At 41.2% G+C, this 27,179-nt stretch overlaps 1 protein-coding gene and 1 long non-coding RNA gene across 4 annotated transcripts; both read right to left on the bottom strand.

The window, feature by feature from the left end:
* Window positions 1-485: 485 nt before the first annotated feature.
* Window positions 486-3,630, bottom strand: LOC135457237 (uncharacterized). The gene is made up of 3 exons (XR_010442684.1): window positions 3,573-3,630; window positions 3,204-3,319; window positions 486-1,649 (listed from the first exon to the last, which is right to left on the bottom strand). It is a non-coding gene; the product is annotated as an uncharacterized LOC135457237 (long non-coding RNA).
* Window positions 3,631-8,370: 4,740 nt separating this feature from the next.
* Window positions 8,371-26,739, bottom strand: GAS2L3 (growth arrest specific 2 like 3). 3 transcript variants are annotated; one of them, XM_064702151.1, is made up of 12 exons: window positions 26,680-26,737; window positions 23,757-23,918; window positions 22,870-22,996; window positions 21,485-21,531; window positions 20,349-20,517; window positions 19,843-19,961; window positions 18,934-19,075; window positions 16,331-16,394; window positions 15,527-15,665; window positions 14,573-14,680; window positions 12,684-13,863; window positions 8,371-8,937 (listed from the first exon to the last, which is right to left on the bottom strand). In XM_064702151.1, exons 4-12 carry the CDS (start codon window positions 21,500-21,502, stop codon window positions 8,876-8,878), a joined length of 2,001 nt encoding a protein of 666 aa, XP_064558221.1. In that variant the 5' UTR covers window positions 21,503-21,531; window positions 22,870-22,996; window positions 23,757-23,918; window positions 26,680-26,737; the 3' UTR covers window positions 8,371-8,875. The 3 variants fall into 3 exon arrangements, with proteins under 3 accessions (XP_064558221.1, XP_064558220.1, XP_064558219.1); XM_064702150.1 differs by lacking the exon at window positions 8,371-8,937 and having other exon boundaries at window positions 9,220-13,863; window positions 23,757-23,809; window positions 26,680-26,739; XM_064702149.1 differs by lacking the exon at window positions 8,371-8,937 and having other exon boundaries at window positions 9,220-13,863.
* Between the last annotated feature and the right edge of the window lie 440 nt (window positions 26,740-27,179).

The raw sequence follows: 27,179 nt of genomic DNA, 5'->3' as shown, positions 1-27,179 counted from the left end.
CACTTACCCCTGCCTCAATATAACCTGAATAACCTGAAATGCCTCAACATGCTAGGGAGGCAAAGCAGGACACCCATTTTCTCCCAGGGTAAAACTCCCCCAGTTGTATTAACTGCTCTTTTTAGCCCAGGAATCTGATCAAAAGCTCTGCAGTGTAGGGAAGGAGGGCAGAAGAGAGACAGGAGCAATCCTGGCATCAGAGCCTGCCTTACCACCTGCTCAGCTTGCTTATCTGACCTGAAATACTGCATAGGGCTACCTGCTCTAGAAAAGGTTCTCCAAATTCTCTGACCCTTCAAAGAGGTTAAAGGATTGAGACATCTTTTTCCCAAGTTTTTCTTCCTTTTTTGAAATAATCTGTTCTGAATAAACCACTTTATTCGTTTCTTTCCACTTAAAATATACATATTGGGAATAGATGACATATAGCTAACATGGCAAAAAAATTCATAGTAAGAGACTAAGAGTACCCGTTCTCAAATTACCCCACCCCCCCAAACTATTAAGTCAATATCAGCATTTTCTAGTCTTGCCTACTTGTGGTATGTTTATAGGTATATTTAGCCAAATGGGACAACAATAATTACTTTCAAGAAATTCTGTTCCAGCTAAGCATATTTGACATTCACACACAGCATAAAACTAAAAGTGCATACATGGGATTTTTTCAAAGTTTAGGTTAAGCAGAAAAACAGCTTTTAGCTTTTTATTATCTACGTGTGCCCCAATTCAAAATTTTCAGCTTAACCTCTCCTTGTCCAGGTTTCAAATATTGGTGTTAGCTGGTAGACTGGATAACACATAACCAGATACAAAGGGCATGGCATAGATTTGATATGACTGAATTATTTTACATCTTAGCAATCACTCTATCCCCTCTCCTTTGTATAAAGGGAATTATCCTTTAGCTGCCTCTCCTTGGAGGAGATATGCTGCCAAGGGTGAGCCAGATCTTCCATGGTTGTTATTAATTCATATCTGGTTTTGACAAGAACTGATATTTATATTAACTTTTGGTAGAAAATAAAAACACATATATATGTAAGTACTATGTGGAATGTGTACTCACATTGCATCTGCTGACATGTGAGTAATTTGCTTTGGTTCATGTTGAGACTAGAGATGCACATCCAAGGACAGAGATTTGCACTCAACCACAGAAAAGGTGCACAGCAGACCGTGTCACTGCTTAGCTTCACTTAGCTGCTTTAGGAGGGGAGCCTCCATAAGTTTCCCCCATAAACGAAGAGAGAAGGATAAGCTGGAGTAATCTGTAGTAAGATCAAAAATCTAGTCTGGGAATAATTCTTGATAAGAGCTTTACTTTTCTTTACCATTAAGTAATAACATAGCACAAGGAAACTAGCTACCTAATTTAGCTGGCTAAATTGGTTTCCTGAAATAAGAAGTGTAAACCATGACCCACTGTGTCCATTTTGTCATCCAGTCTCCTTCCATTTTTTTCTGGATTCAATAAGCACTTAAAAGTTTATTCTGGGGAGGCGATTCCACAAGTGCGTTGTCTGCTTCCGTGGGGAAGAGCAGTACCAGCCTCCACTATCACAGCTTGTCTTCCCCTACACAAGGCATCCATCAAGACCAGGACAGATTGCAAATCACAGGCAGATGGTGGAAATCACCCTGGATCTCTGCAGATCAAGGCAAAAATAATAAATTTTTAAGGACATGTGTTGCTTCCACCTGTCTCCCTGCAGAGCAGTGGGTAGAACAGCTGGCAGAGCCAGAACATACAAAGCACTAAAAGCCACAAGGGGTTTCCTTGCCTTCTTACCTAAGGATTTTGAGACTGCTTCTTGTGGAAGGAGAGTGTAAATAGCAATTTTGGAAATAAATAAAACAACAAGAAAGACTTTTGCTCTGCCTACACACAGAAGGATCTATGTCACTAACAAACGCCTTGATCTTTAGCTAGTCGCCTCAGACTGCTTATCTGTCAGATAACCTCAATTTGATTGAGAGCCCTTGTGGTGACTTTTCATGTTAGTACAATAAAATACACTGCTATGGATGTCTACTTCATCAGTGGTGTGGTTGAGAGGGTGGATTATTTCTTTTTGGTTGTCTGTTTAGCTGCACAAGATGAGGTAGGAGCATTGCAAATCACTGCTTCAGACATACCATGGCAGAGGGGCTGGGGAGAGTTGGAGCATAATGCATGGCAAACAGATTTAATTCACAAAAATAATTTATATTTACACTAGAGACTGCAACACCATTAAAAATCCCCACTGCAGAAAAAGCCCAGGATAACAATGACTATAAACATCTTTCCTGAAAAAGCTTGATGCAAGGCAGTGAAGGCCAAATTCTAGCAGAAAGCCTTCAGCATGTGGAACCTAGATGACTCAAGATGAGGAGTTATGAGTTGTCTTAGTAGTGCACCATAAAATTTTAAGTAATTAATTATTAACTTAAGTTTCAAAAAATACATACTGGGGACATACATTGGTATTTTAATGAAAAGACAAGTATCTCAAGAAGAGACTGGCTTGTTGCATTCTACAGTCTGCACAGGAAGAAGTCTTTAAGCTTAACATCTTCTCATCAATAATTGTGATATACCAGCTGAATAAAAGTTAAATAAATCCTAAAAGCTTTAATTTTTACTATGGAAGTGGAGAATGAAAGATGAGACTTCACAGCAGCATGAAGTTTACCCAGTCCTCTCTCTTTAACCAAGTTTTCATATCTGATAAGAAGAATTCTGTTCAGAAAACAGCTTTGTCGCAAGTGCTGACAAATGGATAACACAGAGTTTGCTACAGACCTTGACAAAAAATAATTAAGAGCATCAATCAAAATCTATTTGGAAAACCTCACTGTGTATTAGATACAAGTCATGGATGTCTCTTCCTAACTCAAACATTCAGTCAACAGGGGTGAAGACTGAGTTGCAGAGTGCCAGCTGCCTGAAATATGTAACCTACATCATCATTCACCAAACAGATCCTGTCCCAAGAGCCTTGGCACCCTAGGTCTCACTTTTGCCTGAAAGTGTGTGTGCTCAGAGACACAGAGGAGCTTTGAATTCTGCAGCAGGGTTTCTTACAGAAGTACAAGTTAAACCTTTAAAGAAAGGCCTCTGCTCTGCAAGCAAAGCAAACTGACTAAGCCTTCCCATTGCACAGAGTAGAACAAATCCTCTCCTCAGCTTGGTAACTTTTACCAATTTCCTGTCTTACCCAGACTTCACGCAGACCTCCAGAGTCTCTGTTGCCTCCAAAGGCCCAGAAGGCTGAGGCGTGTCTACCCCACCTTTGCAGATGCTGACATTGGAATGTAGGGTAACCTTGTTCCCCTGCAAGAGGAATATATTGCAAATGCAGTGGGCTCCAGCAGGTGCCACCCAGGTTTGTCAGAATAAAACTAACAATTTGATAGAGAGCAAATAGCAAAGCTTAGTTTTCATTGTCGCTGGGTAATGCAGCCTTACTGAAAAACTTCAACAAAATTTGAATGATTAGTCTCCTTTTCTGAACTCACTCCTGACTTCAGCACATAGCCACACAAAGACTCCTAATTGCAGTCATTTTGTTGTAAAGTTGCCATACCTTTTCAGTGATTTCTCATGGTCAGCTCCTTGCAGCACTGACTCCTCCTTCACAGCACAGCCAACAAACTCCAACTCTCCTCTCATCCAGCTAACCCACTTTATCTTTATTGGACACAGCTGTGGCCTGTTAAGGGCAGGCCTGTTCCTAATCTTTGGTGATTAGTACAGCTGCAACTCCTCAGGGGTGAGATTGCCTTCTGCACTATCTCTATTTTCTTACATTCTATAGCCCCACACCTAATGTTTTTACTTCTGTTTCAAAACACATATTTCTCCCCCGCAATTTCATTGTTTAGCCTTTAATAATTGAGTCATAAGCAGTTTTCACTGTTTAAAAAAATCAAAGGATTTTTTTTTCCAGTTCTTGGAATAGGATTATGAGAAAAAGAACACGTACAAAAATAGCTGCTTTCAATTTAACAAACTCCCATTTGTTATTACTGAATTTCACTTGTTGAAGTGAATGGCAAGCATAGGTTTTTACTGCATTTTATTAGGTTGCTCATTAAGGTACATTTTTGCAACTTCTTGGGCTTGAGGTTAGCTTAAGGATGCCATTGTCCTGAGCAGAGCTTGAGAATTCCTGCTGTATAGGAATAAAGCATGCAGAGAGCCTGAGCCTTGTTTCCTTCCAAAGAGCCTCTCAAAACACCACTGCATACCCAGCTCCTCTTAAAACACTGAGCTCACTTGGCTTTGAGAGACATCACTACATCTCATGTTTGTCTTATACTTTATGGACTGCAATGTAACAGCACATGCCCTTGAATTTTTATTAGTGTATGCAGAATCAGATTTTATAGAGAGCAGTACTTGTTCAGCTAAAACCAAATGCTTTATTGTCACAATACCACTTCATTGTTTTTAAAGACACTGCAGTATTTTTCAAAACACACGTTTCTAATTTGGATTAAAAAAACTCCTCTGTGTTTATCTGTGTGTCAAGGGAAAGGCAAACTAAGCCAAACACTACCATAATTCATTTTCTACTAGAACATTTGGTGATGAGAATTTCCCAAGAAGAGCATTTGCAGAGAAGCAAAAAGCTGAGCTGAGAACAAGAGTGAGCTCACCTGCAAACTTTGCTTCAGAGAGATCTTACTGAAACATCCAGCACTCCAAATGCAATATCCTGTCATCCAATCCACTGGCAGTCACCTAGTCACCAGGGTGTTCTTGGTCGAAATTTTCTTTATTTTCTGGAGATAGATACAGATTTTTAATCTTCCAAATGAGACAATGCTGCCTGCCCCATTATGTGGTTGTAGGTTGTGACTGGAGATCTGGGGGTGAAGAGGGAGAAAGCAAGGCCTGAACAGTGCTGTTGCAGAAACTTCAGCAAAGGTTTTTGAGACTGAAGGTACAACTTCATGACTCCTTAATATAATTTCCTTATTGAGGGAGGGGAAAGCAGTAAAAAGTAAAAGACCTAAACTAAGCTTATGTGCTTATTTTAAAGCTTTATAAAACCCTCTCAATCCAATTATTGGAAAATCAATCACCATGTCTTTTTGTTCAGTCACAGCAAGAGCAACACTCTCTCACAAATTACAGTTCTCCAGGCACCCATTTCAATTAGTATGTTCACAAGAAGTTTGTTAACTAAGTTGGTAGTGACTGGCTAAGAAAATGAATAATAAAAAATGGTAAGTAGTGAAGCATCAGCTCTATGTTGTATGCAGTCTTTCTTCATTGTTTTCTTCCCTCCACCTTTGCCATTATACTGTTAGGTTATAGCCCAAACCCAGCTGAATAACTCAAGCATTGTTTGAACCTAGCTGTATCTTTCACTAGTACAAGCACCTATTTTTGCTTGATTTAAACAGGAGCACATGTGCGGTGACATGGAGCAGAACAGCTAAATTGAAATGGACCTAGGCCATTCATTTTGTTCAATAATACTTACAGTGTGGTCCAGAACAGAGAGAATTTTAGTTTCATTCTACAGAATGTCTTCTTCAACATACAAAATGGTCAAATAATTTCAGAGGCAGATATTGTAAGTTTAGGAAATGACAGAAATAATTTGGTCAGAATTGCTTGTAGCTCCTGAACTCAGATCCCTTACATGCATTTAAGATGAGATGAACTGAAAATTCCTGTAGATTGGTTCTGCATCCTTGGGAGGGGTAGATGAATGTGTTGAAAGAATACAGGAAAGCTGTATGATTTTCTTTTGCTTCAGGAAAAAAAATTCTCTCTCTGTGAACAAGATTTATGTGTCCTCTTTTTTCTTTCTACCTCCCTGCATGATATTAGACAATTGAGATAAGCTCACTGTTTCACTAAGAGCTACTTTACTTTCTTGTTATAAGTGTCTGACTTAAGCCCATTACTCAAATTTGCAATGCTGCTAAGCACTCCCAAGATATAAAGCCAAGTTACCTGAAATTTCAAAGTTCAGTCCTGTATCACCACACTATCACATCGACTACTTTGAAGTGCAAGTTAATTGACTCGACTGAATAGATACTTTAATCTTAGCGATTTTCAGCCCTGATTTTTCTCAATTTTTAAGGAGATAAGCCTCAAGAAACATTCAGGTGCTGGGATAAGATCCTGCAAATGCCTATATGACAATGGTTTACTGTCTTTAGCACAGGCTAAAAAATAAGGCAAGGGGCCACACACTGATGTACAAAGAGAATCCTCAGTCCTGAACAACTCCCTATGCAGGCAGAGCTGTCTCTTCTACAGCCTGAGGGAAACAGCATTCTGATGAAATCATAATTGATAATGGACATCTATGTCAAAATGATAGAAACAGAGAATGGTTTGGGTTAGAAGCCACTTTTAAGACTATCTAGCTCCAATGCTCCTGTCACAGGCAGGGACACCTTCCATTAGACCAGGTAGCTCAAAGCTCCATCCAGCCTGGCCTTGAACACTTCCACAGATGAGGCAAACACAACTTCTCTGAGCAACCCATGCCTCACCACCATCATAGTGAAGAATTCCATCCTAACATCCAATCTAAACCTACCTTCTTTAATGTCATTACCCCTTATCCTCTCACTCACTACATGCCCCCATAAAAAGCCCCTCGTCAGCTTTCCCAAAGGCCCTCTTTAGGTACTGAAAGGCTGCAATGAGCTCTGCCCAGAGCCTTCTCTCCTCCAGGCTGAACAACCCCAGCTCTCTGAGCATGTCTTCATAGGAGAGGTGCTCAAGCCCCCTGATAATCTTCATGGCCCTTCTCTGGCCCGGCTCCAACAGCTCCATGTCCTTTTTTGCTGAGGCCCCAGAGCTGAGCACAGTACTCCAAGTGCTTCATGTATGCTAGTGAAACAGTCACACGTATCCATCTGAATTACAGCTTTCTTTAAACCGTGAATATTTGACTTCACAGACCTAACACGTTACTTTTCCACACCAGTGTAAATGAACTGTGACTTAAGGACCCAAGTCTTGGGGAAACTCATGGGGTTTTAAGAAGGAAATCACAAAGAGACTTATCAATATTTTTCATTAAACAATTAAGTCTAGCAGACATTCTTATGGCCATTGTCATGTGCATCAGCAAAAATGCTTCTTCATGGATATTTTTGTAAATAATTTGACCTAGCAAAATATCCTACTACAGCTAAGAGTGTTTTAAAATCCCGACTATACAATTGTGTAGTCGGAAAAACCTCCCAAATCTAATGTATTATACTGGAGCTTAATTCCAGGGCTATAAATCCAGACAAAGATATTTAGTTTGATTTTTAAATAAACTCATTTTGCTGCTCTTTTTTTTGGATGCAGCAATAAATAACATCACGGTACTTCAAGGGTGAATGCTGCAATGTGTACACAGTAAAAGCAATTTATTTTAGTTTTATTTCACAGGTGTCTACAGAGCAGTGTATTCAGCAAAAAGGAAAAAAAGCTATGAAGCAGCATATTGTTCATCAGGATGACACATCACAGTAATTATTTCTGTTCTTCTGGGAATATAGGTTCTGCTACAAGGCACTTTTTGTTACAGCAGCAGTGCTTCAAAAAAGTAAATAATAATAATGCTTAAATAAAAGTTCAGCAAATTAGAAGATTCTCAACCTGAATTTCAACAATTACTTTTATTTTAAAACACAAGAGGTAAAGTATAAGCTTTCACTGTTAAGATGCATGTAACTGACTTTAACATGGTTCTTATGAGGTGCCCTGTCTGAGTATTTTGACAAACACTGATATATTCCATTTTTCCTCAGTGAATATCCTAACAGGGTGCTTGAGGAAGCAGGCAAGTTTGGCTTTGTTTAATAGGACCTCAGCTTTGCACAGTACTTTCTGACTCAGCACTATAGGCCAATTTTACATCAAAGTTCTGCGCTGCAATCTTACCTTCTAAAAACTCTTAGCACAACAAATCTGTCAATACTTTCTGCCTAGCTACATTCTTTGGAGAAATGGCCAGCTGCTCCCATCCTGTAAGGGTTTTCTTCCATCTGGAACAAAATACTTCACACAAAATGCCATAATAGCTTTGCTTTAGACATCAGTACCCCTCCCCAAGTAGAAAGTTGTCCACTGCTGGCACTCCCACCAAGTGACACACCTGAAAGTTCATTTCTCAGTTAATGGGGATTGCTGGCTAGCTAGATCTGAACTGTGAGCACATGCTTTTAACGCTTTATTTTTTATTAAAATATCAGAAAGGTATAAGTGTTGAACTTATCCACATTTCAGACAATTTAATTTTTCAAAACTTTTATTAAGGAAGTATCTTCAATTTTGGCTTTTAAAAAACAATGAAAAGGAAGTCTTCAAGAATGTACGTGCACGAAATGAAAGGGTCTTAACAGCATTAAATGTCTCTTGCATTACTTATTTCATGCCAAATCTGGATTTTGCTAGCTAAAGGTTTTATTTGAATCAAAGAGAAAAGTTTTGTCTGTGCATTTCCAGAAAGTGGTTTACATTGTCAGAGTAGTTTCTAGAAAATTACCAGATACCAGATGACCCCATAGAACTCACTCACCTAACAGATTTCATTTTCCCTGTTGGGAAAAAGAAAAGGAGCTGCCTAGTTTAATGTTCAAAGTTATGGGTGCTTCAAATTTTAGAAAGAAAACTGCCCTGAAATTTACCAGGTAGATAGATAGATATGATTAGGATATGTAAACTAGGGTTAGGATACTTACCTGAGAAAATCTTGGACTGCCTTTGCATTTTATGGGCCAGCTGTAACAGCATCTCTTTAAAAAAACAGCTGCAACTAACACCTATGCAGAGCTTGGTCCTGTAGAACAAGGATGGTAGATGCCACTTGCACATTCTTACTAGACACAGCTGAAGTGGAAGGGTCAGTCTGTGTGATTAGGCACCAGCACCACACTGCCAGGAACTGAAGACACTTTGGAACAGCAGACAAAGGCAGGCTTTAAAAGAGTTTAAAAAAAATAGAATAGGGAAAGGGGAAAAAAGTTAATTAGGTGGTTCCAGTGAGAACATCCAATTCTCCACCCAAAAAAACTAATTAAATTTCTGTCATTAATGGAAACAGACAGAGAGATCTTCTGTTGACAAGATATAAGCAGGGAAAATATGGCACACAGATGCTTTATATTTCAAGTTGAGCTACAAACACATTTAGGCTCATTCCTAGATGAGGATGCCCCTTCCCCACAATTAGTCATACTGACAACAGGGTCAGAGTGAAAATGTCTTGAACTCCAAACAAAGCAATGGATTAGACTCAGCTATTTATGCCAGAGATGGAATCTACTATTTATGTGGTGGCAGAGGGAAAACATGAGCTTTCTGAAATGCATTCTTTTTCCCTCCCTGCAAAAAGATGTCAGGAGAAGAAACGTGTGCAAATAAAAAGGTGCAGTGTATGTTTATTTTAAATAAGTACTCATACAGAGGACATTGATATCACATGGAGAATTCAGTCAGATTATCACTCCAAATTATCTTTCCCTCATAAAAGGTAATATAAATTGAAGATTAGACTGCTATTTGGCAACAATCATTGTAAAAATAGTATCCATTTCCATTAGGAGGTACTTTGTTACACTTTATTCTCGGCTCACCTCAGGTTACATGACTATGCAGTTGGGGACAACAATTCCCACAGAAGTTGGATCACACTCAAATACTTTACTTTTATAATAAAACCAAACAAGTCTACACATGTGTAACTTTAGATTAGCTTATTAAGGTTTCAACTGTAACAGTTTATGCATTTTTACTTCAATTTTGAACTTTAAAATTCAGTTTATTGCATGACATTATATATGACAAAGACGAAGCCATTTGCTTAATTTTCTCTGTAGTTCAGAAAGGCAGAAGTTGCCTGACACCATGATCCAAGAGCCTCAGTGTTTAAATTGATGCTAAGAACTTTATAAATGGTTTAAAAGGTGCTGCGGGTTGACCCCACTCAGAAGCCAAGTACCTGTGCCCACCCCTCACTCTCCTTATCTCTCCTCCACCCACAGCAAGATAAACAGAGTGGAGCAGCAAAAGCAAAACTCACTGGCTGGGATAAAGAGTTTAATGAATGAAGAAAAAATATGAAAAGTAAACCACCAAGTGATGCAAAGGCAATCCTTCACTACTCCCACAGACACACTGATGCCCAGCCAGCTGGCAAACAGCCACGTTAGAAGCCACACAACCTGCACACCCTTCTTTCTCTACCCCTTCCTTCTTTTTATTGTTGAGGTGATGCTTTATGATATGGAACAGCCCTTTGGCCAGTTCAGGTTGGCCAGTTCCCAGCCATGTCACTCTCAATCTCCTGCTGTGGGGGTCAGAGCAGGAAAAAGAAAGACTTGACCCTGGAAGGGTTGTTCAGCAACAGCCCAAATAACAGCCAAATAACAGCACGTTATCAACATGGGCTTAGATTTTAATCGAACACACAGCCCCATAGGGGATGCTATGAAGAAAGTTAACTCCATCTCGTCCAGACCCATTACAGAAAGAAAACCCCAAGAACTCAGCTAATCTGCATGAGATATATCGCATGTAACTCACCATTTGGAAGCCCAAAAATAAACAGCAAGTCATCTACTGTAAAATGCTTTCAGCACATGAAGCCATGTGCCAGATTTATCAAACCTGACAGGAAACCACTATAGTCAATGCTCTGCCTAACACTGCAGCAGTGGCTTTGACCAGCATACATTTAAAACAAGCAAGCCCAAGGCCTTCCCCAAACATACAACTTTGTATGGGACCCTGTGGGACTTGTGTCCATGTTATCAAAACAGATCTCTTTTCCTCCTACAGTTTGGATACTGGCATCTACTGCTTACTCCCAGCAGGTTGTGAGCAGTACTGTACAGTAGATATGCATAAATAGAATCATAAAATAAATAAAATAAGCTAACAAGGTGCTCAGAAAAGCAGCTCTATGACTCTGCCACATCGATCGCATGAGAACTCAGTTTACGATGTTTGCTTACTCTAGTCCCAGAAAAAAAAAATACTACAAACCAATTAAAATAAAGCCCCTTAACAACAGAAACTATATATTCCATGGAATTCTTCTCCTTTTTAAAAGACTTCCCAGCTCCACCATGCAGGAGCTTTGATGGCAGTGACATCCACTCCTGCCCATAAATAGACTGGGAATGGAGGGCAGAAGTGATGGCCTGCGGAAAACACCAGTGTGTCTTCAGAGACCTTCAGAGCTCCTCAGAGTCTGGAGGGACAAGTGTTCATTAACCCCACAATAACCCAAACAGCACTACTCCCAAAGACAGTAGTTCTCAATCTACCATGAAGCTCACTCCCCAAGGGTAAAGGTGTTGAGCACCAAGGATGTTTAACTCACTGAAAGACTTCAGGAGCTGGGTATAAACAGTGCATAGCTTTCTGGCACTTTAAGATGTTTAAAGGCAAATGCAGGCTATATTCCTCTTTGGGAAACTATTTCTCACCTCCAGAGTGATACAGGAGAGCCAGGAAAGAGGTGTCCACAAACAAAACAAGAAAGGCCCCTGCAGACCAGAGTGCCAACAAAAATTAACCTGTAGCACTGAGAAAAGTATTTGGCAATTCAGTCTTACATGCAAAGGCCACTCCTGCAGAGCAGTAAAGCTCTGCTAGAACAGGTCAGTGCTTGCAGCTCAGTGCTGCTGCAGCAGGAGCTGTTTTGGGGCTCCAACCCAGGAGCAGGAGCTGATGTGGGGCTCCAGCCCAGGGTCAAGTATCTGCCCTAGAACTCAGAAACATCCCTCTACGCAGCAAGAGCTTTCTAAGAAAGCTAGTCAGATTTGAATATGGACTAAGCAAGGTTATCTGCCCAGGGTTTTAAAGGTAGCATTGCTCACTGGAGAGTTCTGTTCTGAATTTGAGAGGCTAAGGCACAATGAAAGTGAGCAATCAAGGCCATGATTATTGGTGTCCAATTTAAACCAAACCAAGCTCCACTTCCAAGTGAGCTGAATCCACTTTAAGGCATACAGGGGGCCACAATGAACACTCATAACAGCATCTGTCAAATCTAAATAGGACTAGAAAATTCTTCTCTTTCTAAAACATGTGACCTAGACTGGGTTCAGGGATACCAGTGAACCAAACCCACATTTTTGTTTGAGGTATTAGACATTTTACAGCTGGTGCACAGCTCTGTTACTTGCCACACACCTCAATGCAGATGTGCCAGAACCACCAGAGTTCTGCTGCAAAAGCATCAGCCTTAATTCCCCTTTCCTCTCCCACACTTTTTTGCAGCAGATCAAGGATATTTGCCATTTCACAGCGCCACACAGCAAGTAAGCTCACTTCTAAGCATATCCAAATAGAAGTTTCTAAACCGCAAAATAAACACAGTTCTTACAGTAAGTTAGGCAGCAAAAGGCATGTTATACCTAATATTTCATATTAAACGTAGTGTTATTTAGCTTTTTTTCCTTGACCTCAGTGTAGCAGTCACAAGAGACCCTTTTGAACAAGACAGGGACTTCCACAGAAAGTAACAAATTAGTTTACTTTCTGGGCTTTTTAGTCCCTGTCATAACAAAATAGTGATCATCTTGCCCGCTCTTCATAAGAGGAACTTTTGATGCACCAGGTGTTCCTTTGTTACATGTCTGCTCCTTTGGAAGTGCCTTCTTGGCTGCTGGGGCCAAGTTTTTGTTTGTTTGCAAGTTTTTGGTTGAATGCTGACCTTTTGTGGAAGGCTGTGCTGGCTTTTTGGTCACTGCTGCTTTGGCTGAAGTTTGAGGAAGCCGTACAACAGACAAAGGTGTGCGTTCAGCAGGTTTGGATAAAGAGGCTCCAACCTGAGGGGGATTAGTGCCATTTGGCTGCTTGCTGCCAGCTGATGACACATTTTTGCTTGTAGCTAACAATGGAGGTGGTGACTTTGATGCTTTGCTAGCGGCAAGGGAAGGTGCAGAAGCGGAAAGTTTTAGCTCAGAAGCAGTTTTCAAGTTTCTTGCTAGGTGAGAAGTTGTTTGTGGGGCTCTCAGAGGATGCTGAGACCCTGCACCTGAGATTTGAATATCGTTTTCAGGAGGTTTTGCAAGGAGTTGCTGGGAATGTGCAAACTTGGCAACAGTGCGCAGATTTGTAACCGGCGGCCGAGCAGCCCTGGGAGCAGCTGAATTCACCTTGGTTTTAGTGACAGATACAGGTCTGCATTTCGCAGGGACACACTTCTGCTTTGAAGTGGCTGTTCCAGCTGTCCCAGACAAAAGAGATGGTTGTTTTTTAGAGGGCGAGGGGGCACGATGGAGCGCTGGTGCTGGGGAGCCCTGAGGAAGGGCAAATTTCCCCTTGGTAGCATCAGGGGACCGAATACGTTTGCGCAACGTTTCAGAGGGAGCAGGAGCTGTCCTTGCTCCTGCACGTGAAGAACTTTTGCTTCCAGGCTGTGAAGGAGCAGAAGGTGAGTTGCACGCAGGAGACTCCAGTTTCTTTGAGGTGCCAGGTTTGAAAGGAGACTGCACACCTGTTGCTGAGGACCCTTGTAATTTGGACCTGACTGTGGATGACTTGGCAGTGGAAGATGGGGTCACTCTGGGTGATGCCAGGGCAGGGGACTGAGGACGTTTAGCTAAAGCCTTCTTGGCACTGGCCCCAAGACCTAAAACAGGAGCAGGAGGTTTTGATGGCTGCTTTTGAAACATATTGACAGCTGACATTGGATTCATAAGAGGAGGCTCCTGATTTCTAGCTGACAAGCTGGGGACACTGTCACTGGTGACCCCTTTCTGAAATGCCAGGATTTTTTGTTCCAGAGTTGCAAACTGAAGCACTCGGCATGGATCATATTTGAGCAGAAAACCTTGAAGAGTGTCCCAGCCTCCACCAACACGTACCATCACATGCTTGCCATGTAGCATCTGAGAATGGGGAAGAGGAACAGAAGAACAAGAGAAATTCTTAGCTTGTTTTATTTTTCTTCATCTTACATTGCCACCTATTGAAACTGACTAAAAATAGCACTTCCTTTCTTACAGAGAAACATTTCAAAATAGAAATTCCGTGATAAACAAGGATTTTGCTTCCCAATTATTTTATCAGATAGCTTCACCTGCATAGGTAGTAATTCTGTGTCAGGAAATAATGGAAAAATCTTTACAGAAGACTTTTAAACCATTCTGTAAGAATCTTTGTTTAGTATGCATAGTTCTGGGCATGGGTTGAATTTAAATTATGTCCTTGCAACACAAACTCTTATGATTGCTGACAAGAGTACTAAACAACCCCGCAAATTATAAACCCCAAGAATCTAGGTTTTGAACAAGCAACATTCTCAGGATATTCTATGGCATTTTCCTTATTTATGTTGCAAGTCATTACTGAAATTTTAGAGACACCACAGAGAAACATTATCTTAGTTTAGTGTGGTTGTAAAAATCAATGTTTGTGGATCAAAGACCTAAAGAATGGAGTAATTACACCTATTTAGAATAAGGGATCGAATGTCAAGTTGTCCCAACCTAAATAATTCTGCAATTCTAAAACAACTCCATAAAAATGAGGTATTTCACTTAAAAGCATTGCACTCCCCAAAATAAATATAAATTGGAGTTCTTAAAAACTACTTACTCGTATGAAGAGTATTTTATCTCCCAGCCTATAACGTCCCTCTGACAAATATTCAATTGAAAATCGATGGGAACAACTGCAGGGAGGATCTTCTGCTATATGTTTTACCTAGTTATTATATTGAAAGCATTTATCAGTATTTTGACAGAAGCACAAGTTTAACCATCTATTGAGTTAATCTTCTATTAAGATGGAAGACCCAAGAAGGAAACAACTGAAAAAAGGGGAAAAGGAGTCCCCAAAGAAATGCTGGGTTAGAGGAGATCTGCCTCTAAGAGCCACTGAGAAATGCAACAAATTGGAAGGGTGAGACTATTGCCAAGAAGTCAAAATAGTGAGTTTCCAGAGAAAGTGAATCTGGTGGCTGACATTCCCAAAGAAACAGAATTTTTACATTACAACACAGAGGACCTTTAAAACAAATGAATTTTTAAGCAGAATAGGAAAATTGTTCATCATTTCCTCTGGACCAGTTTACAAGCTGTACAAATAATTTCCTTTTCTGGATACATATTCATTTCCAATTGGTACAGCTACAGAAGTGTGATTTAAAACTTTTCTTTCAAAAGACTTTCATCAAAGCCTACTTTAACACCTGATGAAGTTTTATGGAAAGATCAAATTGAAGAGCAACATTAACTGCAGTCATAGAACATTGACACCAGAAAAATTGAATGAGATCATTTCTTATACTCAAAGAAGCAAGGAAAAGGAAGAGGGGAAAGGAAATCAATGTAGGTTCTATGCATTCCAAAACATATAGAACAGCATTTTAGTTATATTTTCAAAACAAAACAAAAACAAAATTGATTAAAAGAGGGGCATAGCCTTCTGTTTGAAGAGGCTCACACATATTAGATGAAAACCAGCCTGTCCATACTGAGACAGATCATACAAGTTCAAAACGAAGAGTTTAAATTAAAGCCTATATCCCACTAAGCAAGTAGCACTTACTGCCTCATGTAGCTCCCCATGGTGACAACATGACTTTGGTGTGCTAAGAGGTGATGGTGGCCCAGAGGTCATCAGCAGGGTTTCTTCTAGCTCAATTTCCTTCTCTAGTTTTACAAGTACAGGAGGTTCAACTCCATACCTCAAAGACCAAAGCAGAGTGTTTAATTACTAATTTATTAAAAAAACAAAAAGAAACAAATGAAAACAAACTTGTAAAATTATAATGGCTCGACAGACAAGGACATCTGAATCAATCAGAGGAGTAATTGCCTTGATAATCTAAAAGAAGGAGCATCTCTGAGTTTCTAGCAGAAGCCCTTCCTAAGGTAACCTTGGTGTTACCAGAGGATACAGTAAAAGTACTGCCAAAACTATACAGTTGAGGTCACATCCAATTTAGATAGATTATCTTAAAGCTTCCAGCTCTGCACTAGACATAAATTAAGTCTACATTTAGAGAATAAAGAGATACCTTGCAAAAAGCTGAAAAATTGAAACCCTTAGAATTGTACTTAATGCCCAGTGAGCTGTTCCAAGAGGTACACATTATCTATAGGATGAATGTATAACTTAAACACAGCTATAGAAACCAGCATGGTACAGCACCTCTCCAAGGAAAGAGTCCAATAAATATTTGAAAAAAACATTCTTATTGTACGAAGGTCCTAGAAAAGCTACTCATTACTTTTTGCACAGAATTAACATCACTTGACAGCTGCAAATAATGTCCTAACTTTGTCTTAGCTTTTACTTAGTAGGATGTGTCCTTCAATTTCTTGTTGGGAGCATGTGTGGATCACCTACCCGGATACAATGCGCCCAATTTCCAGCAGACAAAGATACACTTGTCTTGGATCCTTGTGCAACACTAAAAGGGAAGCGAATAAAAAGGAGTTATAGTTCATATTTATTGCAGGAGGCCTATGCAATTAGGTACAGCCAAGAAAAGGGAAGATGAGGTATGCAGGACTATAAATTTCCCATGATCCTACCCAGAGGCAAGGTACATTATCATTGACAATGCACTACATGCTTTACAACTCTAATTTTCTATTCCATAAAATCTTTAAACCCATCCTGGCACTCCTGAAAACACTCTTCCTCCTAAGAGAAATGTGTTTTATAATCTCATTTTTTGATGAGGACAGGAAAGAAAGAGACGTGAACACTTCCCATTCCCTACTCCCAAATGCAATATCACAGCCTTAAAGATGAAGAGCACTTAAAAAATGACAAAAAGGAAAATACACAGATCTGTTCATGCTCATGCCTACAGACACAGCTAGGTACATGCACTCTGGAGGTTATTATCCACAAGAAGATACACTGCAAGGGCCCCAGCTCACAAGTGGATGGCTACACAGCCAGTCAGCCTGAGTGGTTTTAAACCTCTGCTGGGAAAGAACAATCTGGGTGACTGTTACCAGTTCAGTAAGCAACAGATCTTTTCTTATCACTGCTTCAAAAGTTCCAGCTCTATCTTTACAGATGAAATCCAATATCCCTCTGATATCAATTTGATATTTGAAGTGCCTTTGCTTTAAAAGTATTTCCTAAAGTATAGTCCAAGTATGAAGTCAGATTTTCTGATGATGTTTACATCATCTACTCCAGTTTCTAAGTCTGCTTTTTAAAAGATCTGATTATGAAGGGTAAATCTAGAACAGAAAGTTGAAAAAGCCATAATCTCAAAGCTACTTTTAGAGGCCAATTAATCTCTTTTTTAGTGTATGTGCATGTGTGTGTGTGAATTTGCCAGCTGTAACAAAAGTGTTTTAATTTGCTTGAGTCCAAAAGGGAAAAATCCAAATATACCCCTAGCAAAGATCAAGACATTTGTTTTGGCTTGATGTCAAAGGGCACCCCACAATGCCTACTCTTCATTTCTGCTGTCTCTGCAGCCTCTTGATTTATTTCATTCCCAATCATCTATACTCTTCAGGAGGTGCTGCTATATGTCCCTGATGGGAAAAAGAAGTTGTCAACTTATCATTCCCCTGTTTCATTCATGAAGAATGGCTTGAAAGACTGATGAAAAACATCAGTGGAAAGAATGTTTCATCTAGGAGGCTGCAAGTCTGCTCATTTCAGCTGCCAAAAAGGCTCACAGAAGATATTTATGCCACAAAGCAAGCTTGTGTCAAGAGTTACAGACTTCAAAACACTTCTTTGCAATGAGTGAAAGCCACAGCACTAGGAAATCATGTCTGCTTAAACAGGTTCTAGTTACCTGTCCACTTACAGGAACTAACATGTTTAAGCAATACAATTCATACAAGGAACTAAAAAAAAATTAAAATATTCTTGTAACTCAGTTCTACTCTGTATTTCCTGGTACTGAAGAAAGATACACTCACTAGTTAATCAAAATTAAATATGTAAATGATGGAGTTTTCTCAACTATTTTAAAAGATGACTTATCCAGTAGAGATGCATGGGCAGTCCAGCCAGTATGTAAATAGCATTTAATTAATACTAATGCTAATTAATAGCATTAATGGAACAAAGACTTCAAAATACAGTAAATACTATGACAATTTCATACAATTACTGAAAACAAAGATAGTTCTCAGTTTTTTGCTAGTCTGCTGACAGGCAGATATTTTTCTTACCAAAAAAAAAAAAAAAAAAAGCCAAACAACAAAAAACAGAATTTGGCTTGCCATAGAAAGTCTTGTATTAATTAATTTTTACTGACATAATAGCTGGTAGAAGAGCATTTCCTTATTTATTATGTGATGAAAGTACAATCCTCGTAACTGGCCGTCAAAAAAAATTTATTCCATCGTACCAGTCTAGAAGATGCTGTACAGCACCGGTTGTGCACTGGGGCAGGCATACTCTTGGTAGGTAATATTTATTTTTATAACTATCTTATAAATGGGAAAATACAAATGGTTTAGGAGTAATGTGTCCTGAAGTAAATGTTAATTAATAACAGGCTGTTGCCACTTCAGACATAATGCCCTGATGCTGTTACCAAATTCAACCATCTTGAATGTATTATTCTGAGGGATTTTTTCAAGAAAAATGAGCTGTAATACCAAATAAAGGATCTTATTGTGAGTTGACTCCATGGCCCTGTGGTCTTCCCACACACAGAAAGTGAAACGACACTTTTCTCCTATTTCTCAGTGGTTCTTTTTACTGAAGAAAAACACAGCTCTCAGTCCCCACTTCGTCCCACACAGTAACTTTCAGAAGTTTGCAAAAGCTTGCAAGTTATATTAGTCACTGAACTGATTTTTCAATGCTTGTACTCGGACACTGCCTTAAAATAAATAAGAGCTTGCACGACACATGCAGAGTCAAGAGAAAAAGTTCAAAAGTCTGTAACAAGGCATCTCCCTGACCAGGCAGTGATTCACACAGAGATCAAAGTAAATTTAACAAAAAGAGAGAGCTACCTAAGCCTTCAGATTCAAAGAGGTATGTCTCATCAACTCCAATGGCTCTACACCAGTTAAGAAAGTTGGCTGTATTATCTCTGGCAAAAAAAGATCCTGATGGAGCATCCTTCTTGCATGGAACTTTTCTCATAGGAAAATTCTGGCAAGGGAAGAAAACAAAAAGTACATTGTACACATCAACAATGCCAACAGATTTCAAAGCATATTTTCAAAGGAAAATACACCCTAAATTCAGAGTACAGAAACAGTTGTAACTATTTTGTGTTCACCTCACTATGTATTCCACGAAAAAAGCTACACTAACATAGAAGGCATTCTACTTTATCATGGTGAATAGTCACTGAGTGAACAGTCCTTACTTTGTACTCCAAAGTAACAGAGACTTCTTGAGATTCACATTTCAACTAAGCATTGCCTCTCAATGGAAACACTGAAGCCCATCTGCAGGTCTGGATACTTTTATGGCTGATCTGCACACCTGAGTTCAGCCATCACTTTCTGGCATAAAACATATCACCAAGTGCCAATGGATATCTTAGTAACAACCACACTGGCGTCAGGGGGACAAACTCCAGACTTGGACTAGGTCCTCCTCTGGCAAGATTTTTACTGAACAACCACACTGGCGTCAGGGGGACAAACTCCAGACTTGGACTAGGTCCTCCTCTGGCAAGATTTTTACTGAAAACAAACCAAAAACCTAGTAAAGACCTTAGGATGTGATTAACAAAGAAAGCAATTTATTGGATGAGTTTATCCATCTATAAAGCCACGTTGTTGTTAATCAGTCTCTGGATACACAGCATACAAAAAACTTCTTTGGGAAGCCTCACTCACCTGCTTTTCCTGTAACTACTACTTGAGATTTAGGACTTTATATTTTAAAAAAATCATTATAAAACTCACCCTTAAGTTATTTGTGCTGCAACATTTTTCAACTGTGTTTTGAAGAACATCAATCAATTGGCAAAGCAGTACCCCATTATCAAGTTCTTCTAGCAGTTGCTCTGCTTTGACTTCCATTCCTTTAAGAAAAAGAAGGTCAATAATAAAGTTACTCCATGAAGGTAAAGAAGTTTCATATGAACTTAGAGGCAAATCAAACAGCATTCCAGTGTTAAAGACTGAAAAATAGAAGAAATATACAAGTAAAATAAAATAAAAGATTAATTAGATTTCAATTAGACTAACAAGATTCATAAATATAAATTAGAATTATTAATTGTGCAACCCTTAAGAGGTGGCAGCTAATAAAACTGAAATCAAAGCATATATTTTAATGCAATTCTCCCAGCCATTCAAACTTAAATACACCAGCTCTTAACAGTACTATAGACATTACACGTCAGTGCTGACTAGAACATTGGAAGTGCTTTGAAATTCATGAGAGAGTGATTTATTTTTAAGCTCACCCAGCAAGCCAGACAGCCAAATGGAGAGATCTTCCTGCATGGGCACCAAAGTGGCCTCGTGCCTCACAGATATCCATTGGTCATAGAGGCACACGTCTGCCAGACCCGGCCCGTGCCTCGGAGTCAGGGGACTTCGGGGACTCAAGGGAAGCTCGTCACCAAACCACACCTGCAGAGGGTTCCAGTAAGCTGAGGACAGGAGGCTCCAATATTTGCAGTCAGATAACAAAAACTTGTGCTTCTGAATTAGCCTGAAGAACTACTATTCAAAGAGTGTTCACTTCCCTTTCAACAGATATAGCAAACCTGCAGAGCAACCGAATGGTTCTGCTCCTGTTAGTAACTCCTGCATCAATATACTCTGCATTCCTTCTCTTGACTGCCTTGGATTTAAAATTACATACTTGCCTGAATACAGAATAAAGACAACATGCATTAAATGCTTCGGGTTTTTTAAACTCAGCACATTTTAAGTCACGAAATCTGCAAATTATCATATAATTTACTACTGATTTCTTAATCAAATGTTTCAGAGGCATTTTGTGCTCAGATCATTAAAAATTACAGCATTAAAAGAGGAAATGTTTCCATGCAAGGAAGTAACACATTTCTTGAACACAAATACTTAGCAATTCTCTTCAGAACTGTATATCTTGTAAATGAAAGGTAACTTACACTTCAAGAAAAGGACCACACTGAAATTTTTGAAGAAAAATTTCCAGATTTTTTTCTGAATAATTTTTAACTGAATAATACCAGAATCTTTCTGGTATTCTTAACTAGTTTCCTTCAGGTCAGTGTGTATGTAAAATACATTTATTTATTTATACTTAAGTGATTAATTACAATAAAAGGTTACTAAAAAAGCACTTCTTAACCATGATGGAAATATTTCAATCTCAGGCTTTGACTTCAAAAGCTTAGCTAACAGCATTAAGAAGTGAATGGGTCATCTATCTGATAAATAACAGTGGGTTATCCTTGTCACATTGCTTCTTGTAAAAGGGGAAAACCACGGCTTTTTTTTAATCAGAGGTAACTGGGGAATATAGTATTTTATCTTCTTCAGGGTAGACTTTTGTATTAAAAAGTATTATACATGTATTCAGGATTTAAACACTTCAAAAGGCATTTACCTGAACTGCATTCTGCATGGTCACCTGCTTTACATTAGTTTCTCCTCCTGGGGAAAAATAAGAGATTTTTATTACAGTCTCTCCTGCTTTCACAAAAATCCTGAGGAAAAACACATCAATGCTGTTTTGGAAAAATAAGAATGAGCCTAATTGGAAGGGAAGGAGAAAGAGGGAAATATCTTAGTAGCTGAAGTTTTGATCCAGTATTCAGTCAACTTCAGCTCTCTGCCCTTAGATAAAAGTGCAGTTATTACAACAAAAGTAGCAACTAACTTTGTATGCACAAACAATGCTCCAAAGTTGGCAAGATTTTTAGGAACTGTATGACATTTATTTTGTCAAAGAATAATGCACATTCAAAGCATTCTTGGATTTAACACTGTTTGCTCTGATTTTTCCTTCCAAGTTATCACAAGTGCATCTCATACATGTGTGCAGACAGATACATGCATCCTGAGTTTACATTAAATACTTGGAATACCATGAAAACCTTGAAACGAAATAATTTTGACAAATAAGATCTTCTCTAACAGAATCTTAGAACGGTGTGGGTTGGAAGGGATCTTAAAGGTCATAAAGTTCTAGCATAGACAAGTGAGAGAAATCAATATTTTTATAAATCTCTGTTGCAATTGTGACTTTGCAGGCAGTACGCATGCACTAAGTTTTCAACAGAATGCTGCAAACTATTGCAGCAACATAGTTATCAGTACAAATCCCTGGCAAAAGGAACATTAAGGGAACTTTAGATACAATCCAGTCTCTTTCTCTCCTGAAACCCACACTGTATTTTCCAGCAATACTTTCAACCATGGGAAAATCCAACGCAGCACAAGCTCTACACTGGGCTAAAGATTACTAAGTCTTTCCTTGGAGGCTCCAGGACTAAAGATGTGCAGCATTGCCAGGTTAGCTGCATGCATGTGTACTGAGGCTATTTCTCCATAATCAGTTCCAGTGGTATTTTACAGTGTCAAAAAGTTCCTATCTGCGTCTTGAGACCTGTTAAAAACTACTCATTTGCTCTGTTACTCAATAGCTGCAATAAAATTTTATCTTACTGATTCAGCTGAAAACCAGATTGCAGACATTATCAGACATTTTTAATTCATCTGTTTTAATTTAAAATTAAGTATTTTTCCTCTCCTGTCCCAGATATTTAGGCTTTGTATGTAGATGGCATCTTCTCTCCTGCACAACCTGGCCTTCCTATGACAAAAGACTGAACAGCTCATGACAGAAAACACAAATCTTGTAAAAGTTCTCACCTTTCATCCTACATAGAAAGCAGAATGGTGTCAGTTTCTCCACCTTGCTCCTTCCCACTGCTTTAAACCTCACAGACTACGTGGGACCACACGTATCAGGCATTTCAAAATACTTACCTCTACGACTGGCAAATGAGCAACCAGTTTGGTTTCAGGTGAAGACACTTCCTTGTACCAGGACTGCTAGCACTTCTCAGACCTTATCAGAGACACTCCAGTGATATCTTTCCCCTTCCTTTTATTTCTAGGGAAGGAAAAAAAAAAAAAAAAAAAAAAGAAAGAGACATCCACTCCTTGATGTCATTTTTCCTTCTATGAATGAACAAGGGAAGGGAAGGGTATATACCAAGCATTACTAATGAGCATGTTATGCTTCCCACAGCTTTGTCCAGGGGAATACGTTTTCCTTTGGCATAAGAAAGCTATTGTCCTTAGAGAAGCTCAATAAGAGGCTTCATTGATTAAAAAAAAATAAATAAAACAACAGCAGAACAGCCAGTAGAGAAGCTGGTCTCATTAAAATAAGGAGTTCCATATAGGCTAACAAGAGCTCTAGCATATTAACTGCCAAGGGAAAACAAAAGACAGCCTAATTCACAGGGAGCACTCAAAACATGAACAAAGCAAAATATTCACACTGCAGCTATCACAGGAATGCTCAGCATCTGCAGTTTTGTGGCATGCCTAACAAAAACTAGTCTTGCCAAAAAAAAGGAAAATAGGAGATTGAGGAAAATTGTGGCACTTCAACTTCAAGAGCCTGATCTTCTAAAACAAGTTAATTTGTAAGCCCATATGTCAGAGCTCCCTAGAAAGCCAAAAGGCTTCACTTATTATCAGGGCATCTGAAAAACACTCAACAAAAACCCCCTCTGATGATGTGAGCTACAGCACATGAATTTTGAGCTGAAAAGTAATACAGTAACAATTGCCCATTTTCAGATGCCAAACTGTTCAGCTCAGAGATTGCAGGGAATACAGATCAATGTAGCCTTATCACTTACTGTGAGAGGCACAGGATGAGAAGACCCAGATCTGCCACCTTCAAGTAGTCTGCCTGTAAGTGTGCAGAAGGTGCTGTGGTGAGGTGAATACTGCAGTACCAGGCAGAGTCATAACCAAATCTGACTTCTTCTAAAACCAGTTGGGTTCCCTGCATCAAAAAGCTGTACATAATGAATGAAGTAAGTATCTGATACTGAATTTTGGCTGCTCCAGATTGGACTGCATCAGTTTCTAAACACGCCAGTTTTATCAGCTCTCATTCAACAGGCATTTGGTGTTCAGACACTGAAGTTTGTGAAAGAAAGGAGCTCAGAATAAAAGTACACTGTAACACATCCCCCGCACAGCTTCAGGCCATGCCATTCTCATTTCCAGGCAGACCTTGATACCCTCAAGGTCCCTTGGGACTGAATAAGCCCATCACAGTAGAAACAATTCTTTTAATAATTCTTCTCCTTCCTCCTACTGTTTCTGGTGCTGTTTCTTCCCTGTTTTCCCCTCCCTGCTTCACCCCTTTAGACAAGGAAAACACCAGAAACGTGAGCTTTTCCCAACCAGGGGGCAACGAGCCCAGTTCCAAGCTCAGTAAGCACAGAGATCCCCCATCAACCCCACTTTCAGAAAACCCCTCTTTTTTGCTGGTACTTCTGCTGCCAATGGCTCTGTGGGACAGAAGGAGAGGAGCTGTCACCTAGCCACACCTTGTAGCTGGATCAATAGAGAGACACTGATTTACTGGGAGACAGGTGGTCAACCACAAATTATATACTAGGAGAGGCAAGAATTGCTTTCAGCTGGTTGAGGGCCAAACCTCCAGTGAAGAACTAGAGCTATGGATCAACACCAGGTAAGAGAGATGAGAAAAACATCCCTACCTATTGACATGCGGCATAGGGACAGGCATTCCTCAGGAAAGGGGGTGCAGACACACCCTGGAGATGACCCACACAGACTTGTGAGACCACAGTTTGCCTCTGCTCCCCACAGAGATGCTCAGCACTTTGCCCCCAGACACTCTGAGAAACAGCAGAGTCAGCAAATACTAAAGCACTTAACACAAATACTTCAGGGTGTTAACACACACTCTTAGATACTCCATGAGATAGCCTGCTTAGGATCAGCTGTATCAGGATGTATGGATCACTCAGGGGGCCCCAACCAGCAGGATGTGCTACACTAATTACAACCCTTTCTGTAGCCCAAGATGAACCGAGTCCAAATCCCATTTTACTTGACTGGACAGTTTACATGTAAACAAACAAGCAAACAAAATCCACAACTCTACAGATAGCTAAAGCATCGATGAAGCAGCCATTGACCTAGCTTAAGTGGAACCTAAAGGGATTCACAGGCTCATTAAACTGCCTTCTGTTAACAGGCTCATTAAGAAAACACTTGGGTAGAAACGCTTCCACATCTTCACCCTATATTTAGGATATATAACATCATCTTCTACTCCATCAACACCCAAAGGTAGTCACAACAGTCTAACCCAGAGCAACCGGCTTAGTCTTGACAGCGCCTACCAAAACTCATGTTTATAAACAGACCGAAATGAAAGAAGCTGTCATGTCTGTATCTGCAGAAACATACTACAGGATAGTCAAGATTTTTTTTACAGACACATCTACCAACGTGGAAAAGAAAAGGGGTAGGCACAAGAGACTGAACGGAGCGCTACTCCATCACTACAGCAATTTCAGAGCCTTTTTGTTGCATTGCTGAGTCAGCAGGAGCTCTGCTTCCCTGGGGAGGCCTCAGAGGCACGAAAGAGAAAGAACCAGACTGGTCAGTCCGAGGTGATGGGCTTTAAGGTGGCAACCAACTCCTCACATTAAGGCACGCTGACTGTTCTCCCCAGAGACTGCCTCTCCACACCTGTCCATGGAGCGCACACAAGCAGAGGCAGCGAGCACGCTCTCCCCTACCAAATGGCAACAAAGGGCCCGGGTACACCTGTCAGAGCAGAGAAACCCACTTGAAATCAGGGAGGAGCACTTCATCTCAGCAGCCGCCATCTCCGCAGGAGACATGCAGACGGCTGCTTTCCCACAGGAGCATCCAGTTTGGGCAGAGGCTGGTTAACACCAGACACACTGCCCCGGCTGCTCCCTCACACACACAGGCAAGTTCTTCTCTCCCTCCCATTTCTAACCCACACTTCTTCCAGCAAAGCATTTTTCGGTGCCCATTTAGCAGGCTGCTGGCTGGACACAGTCAGGAGTAGTTAATTACGACTTAAATACAGAATCGTGTATTATTCTGAAAGATCCACCTGGTACAATTTCAAATGCATGGGCCAGTTGGGCCTTATAGCTCCCAAAGGAATACATGTACTTTTCCCCATGTCTTGATCTGATACTATGCCAAAGGTGACACACAGCATCCCTGGAACACGGCCAGCTTTTGGGCAAAGAAAGGAGCCAGACGCTTTCCGGCTTATTAAGCAAAATGAATGAGTGTTTTAGCCAAGAGCACTGGGGCAAATTTCCTACAGAAACAGCACTGGATCCTCAAACGCCTGCGTAGGGAGGAGACACTGGTTTGAAGGCGGTTATGCAGAAACTCTCCCCTCTCTCTTCCCCAGGGTAAGTTTCGAGGCACTTCCCTTCCGACACCCTTGACTGAGACGCTGGAGGCACGGCTGCCGCTGGACGTGTGACCGCGCCGGTGGCAGCGATCGGCTCCGCCCAGCACCGGGCTCTGCCGGAGCTTCCCGACACGCGGGACTCTCAGCGCTGTCCCTGCAGCTCCCGACCCCCCGGTGCCGCCGCTCCGGAGCTGCGCGCCCGGGGCACCACGGAGAGCGGGGCTCCGCCTCAGCGCCCCGCTGCCCGCCCGGCCCCTCAGCCCCCCGCACCTCCCCCGCGGGCAGGGGCCGGGCCGCCGCCACCCCCCGGTGCGGGCTGCTGTCACACCCACCGTTCTGCCGCGCCGTGCTTTGCCGTGCCGTGCCGTGCCGTCCCGTGCCGGGCTGTTCCGTGCTCTCACAGCGCAGCGGGCGCCGCCGCGCCGGCCGCTCCTTTCGAAAGCGCCAATCGGCGCCGGGGGCGGGGCCGCTCCCGCCGCACCTGGCCCTGAGCCGCAGCACCGCCCCTCTCCCGGGACAGCGGCCACGGGCTGGGACACGGGACCCGGGCTGGGACACGGCCCCCGGGCTGGGACACGGCCCGGGGCTGGGACATCGCCTCCGAGCTGAGACACGGCCCCCGGGCTGGGACACGGCCTGGGGCTGGGACATCGCCTCCGGGCTGGGACACGGCCCCGGGCTGGGACATCGCCTCCGGGCTGGGACACGGCCCGCCTGCAGCCCCGGGCGCTGGAGCCGAAGGGCAGCCGGCGTTCTGCCCGCAGCGCTCGGCACAGCGCTGCCCCCGTCGCTGGGAGCGGAGCCCGGCACCAAGAGTCCCCCCACCCCGGCG

This window comes from Zonotrichia leucophrys, chromosome 1A, assembly GCF_028769735.1.
Source record: "Zonotrichia leucophrys gambelii isolate GWCS_2022_RI chromosome 1A, RI_Zleu_2.0, whole genome shotgun sequence".
Classification (NCBI taxonomy): Eukaryota; Metazoa; Chordata; class Aves; order Passeriformes; family Passerellidae; genus Zonotrichia; species Zonotrichia leucophrys.
Note: the sequence above shows the minus strand (reverse complement) of the source record. Positions and strands in the feature narration are given on the sequence as shown.

Coding starts and splice junctions, on each gene's coding strand:
- GAS2L3 (XM_064702150.1), bottom strand. Junction 15,666..16,330: donor ATTGGGCGCATTGTATCCGG/GTAGGTGATCCA, acceptor TTGGTCTTTGAG/GTATGGAGTTGAACCTCCTG. Junction 13,864..14,572: donor ATAAAATACTCTTCATACGA/GTAAGTAGTTTT, acceptor CCCCATTCTCAG/ATGCTACATGGCAAGCATGT.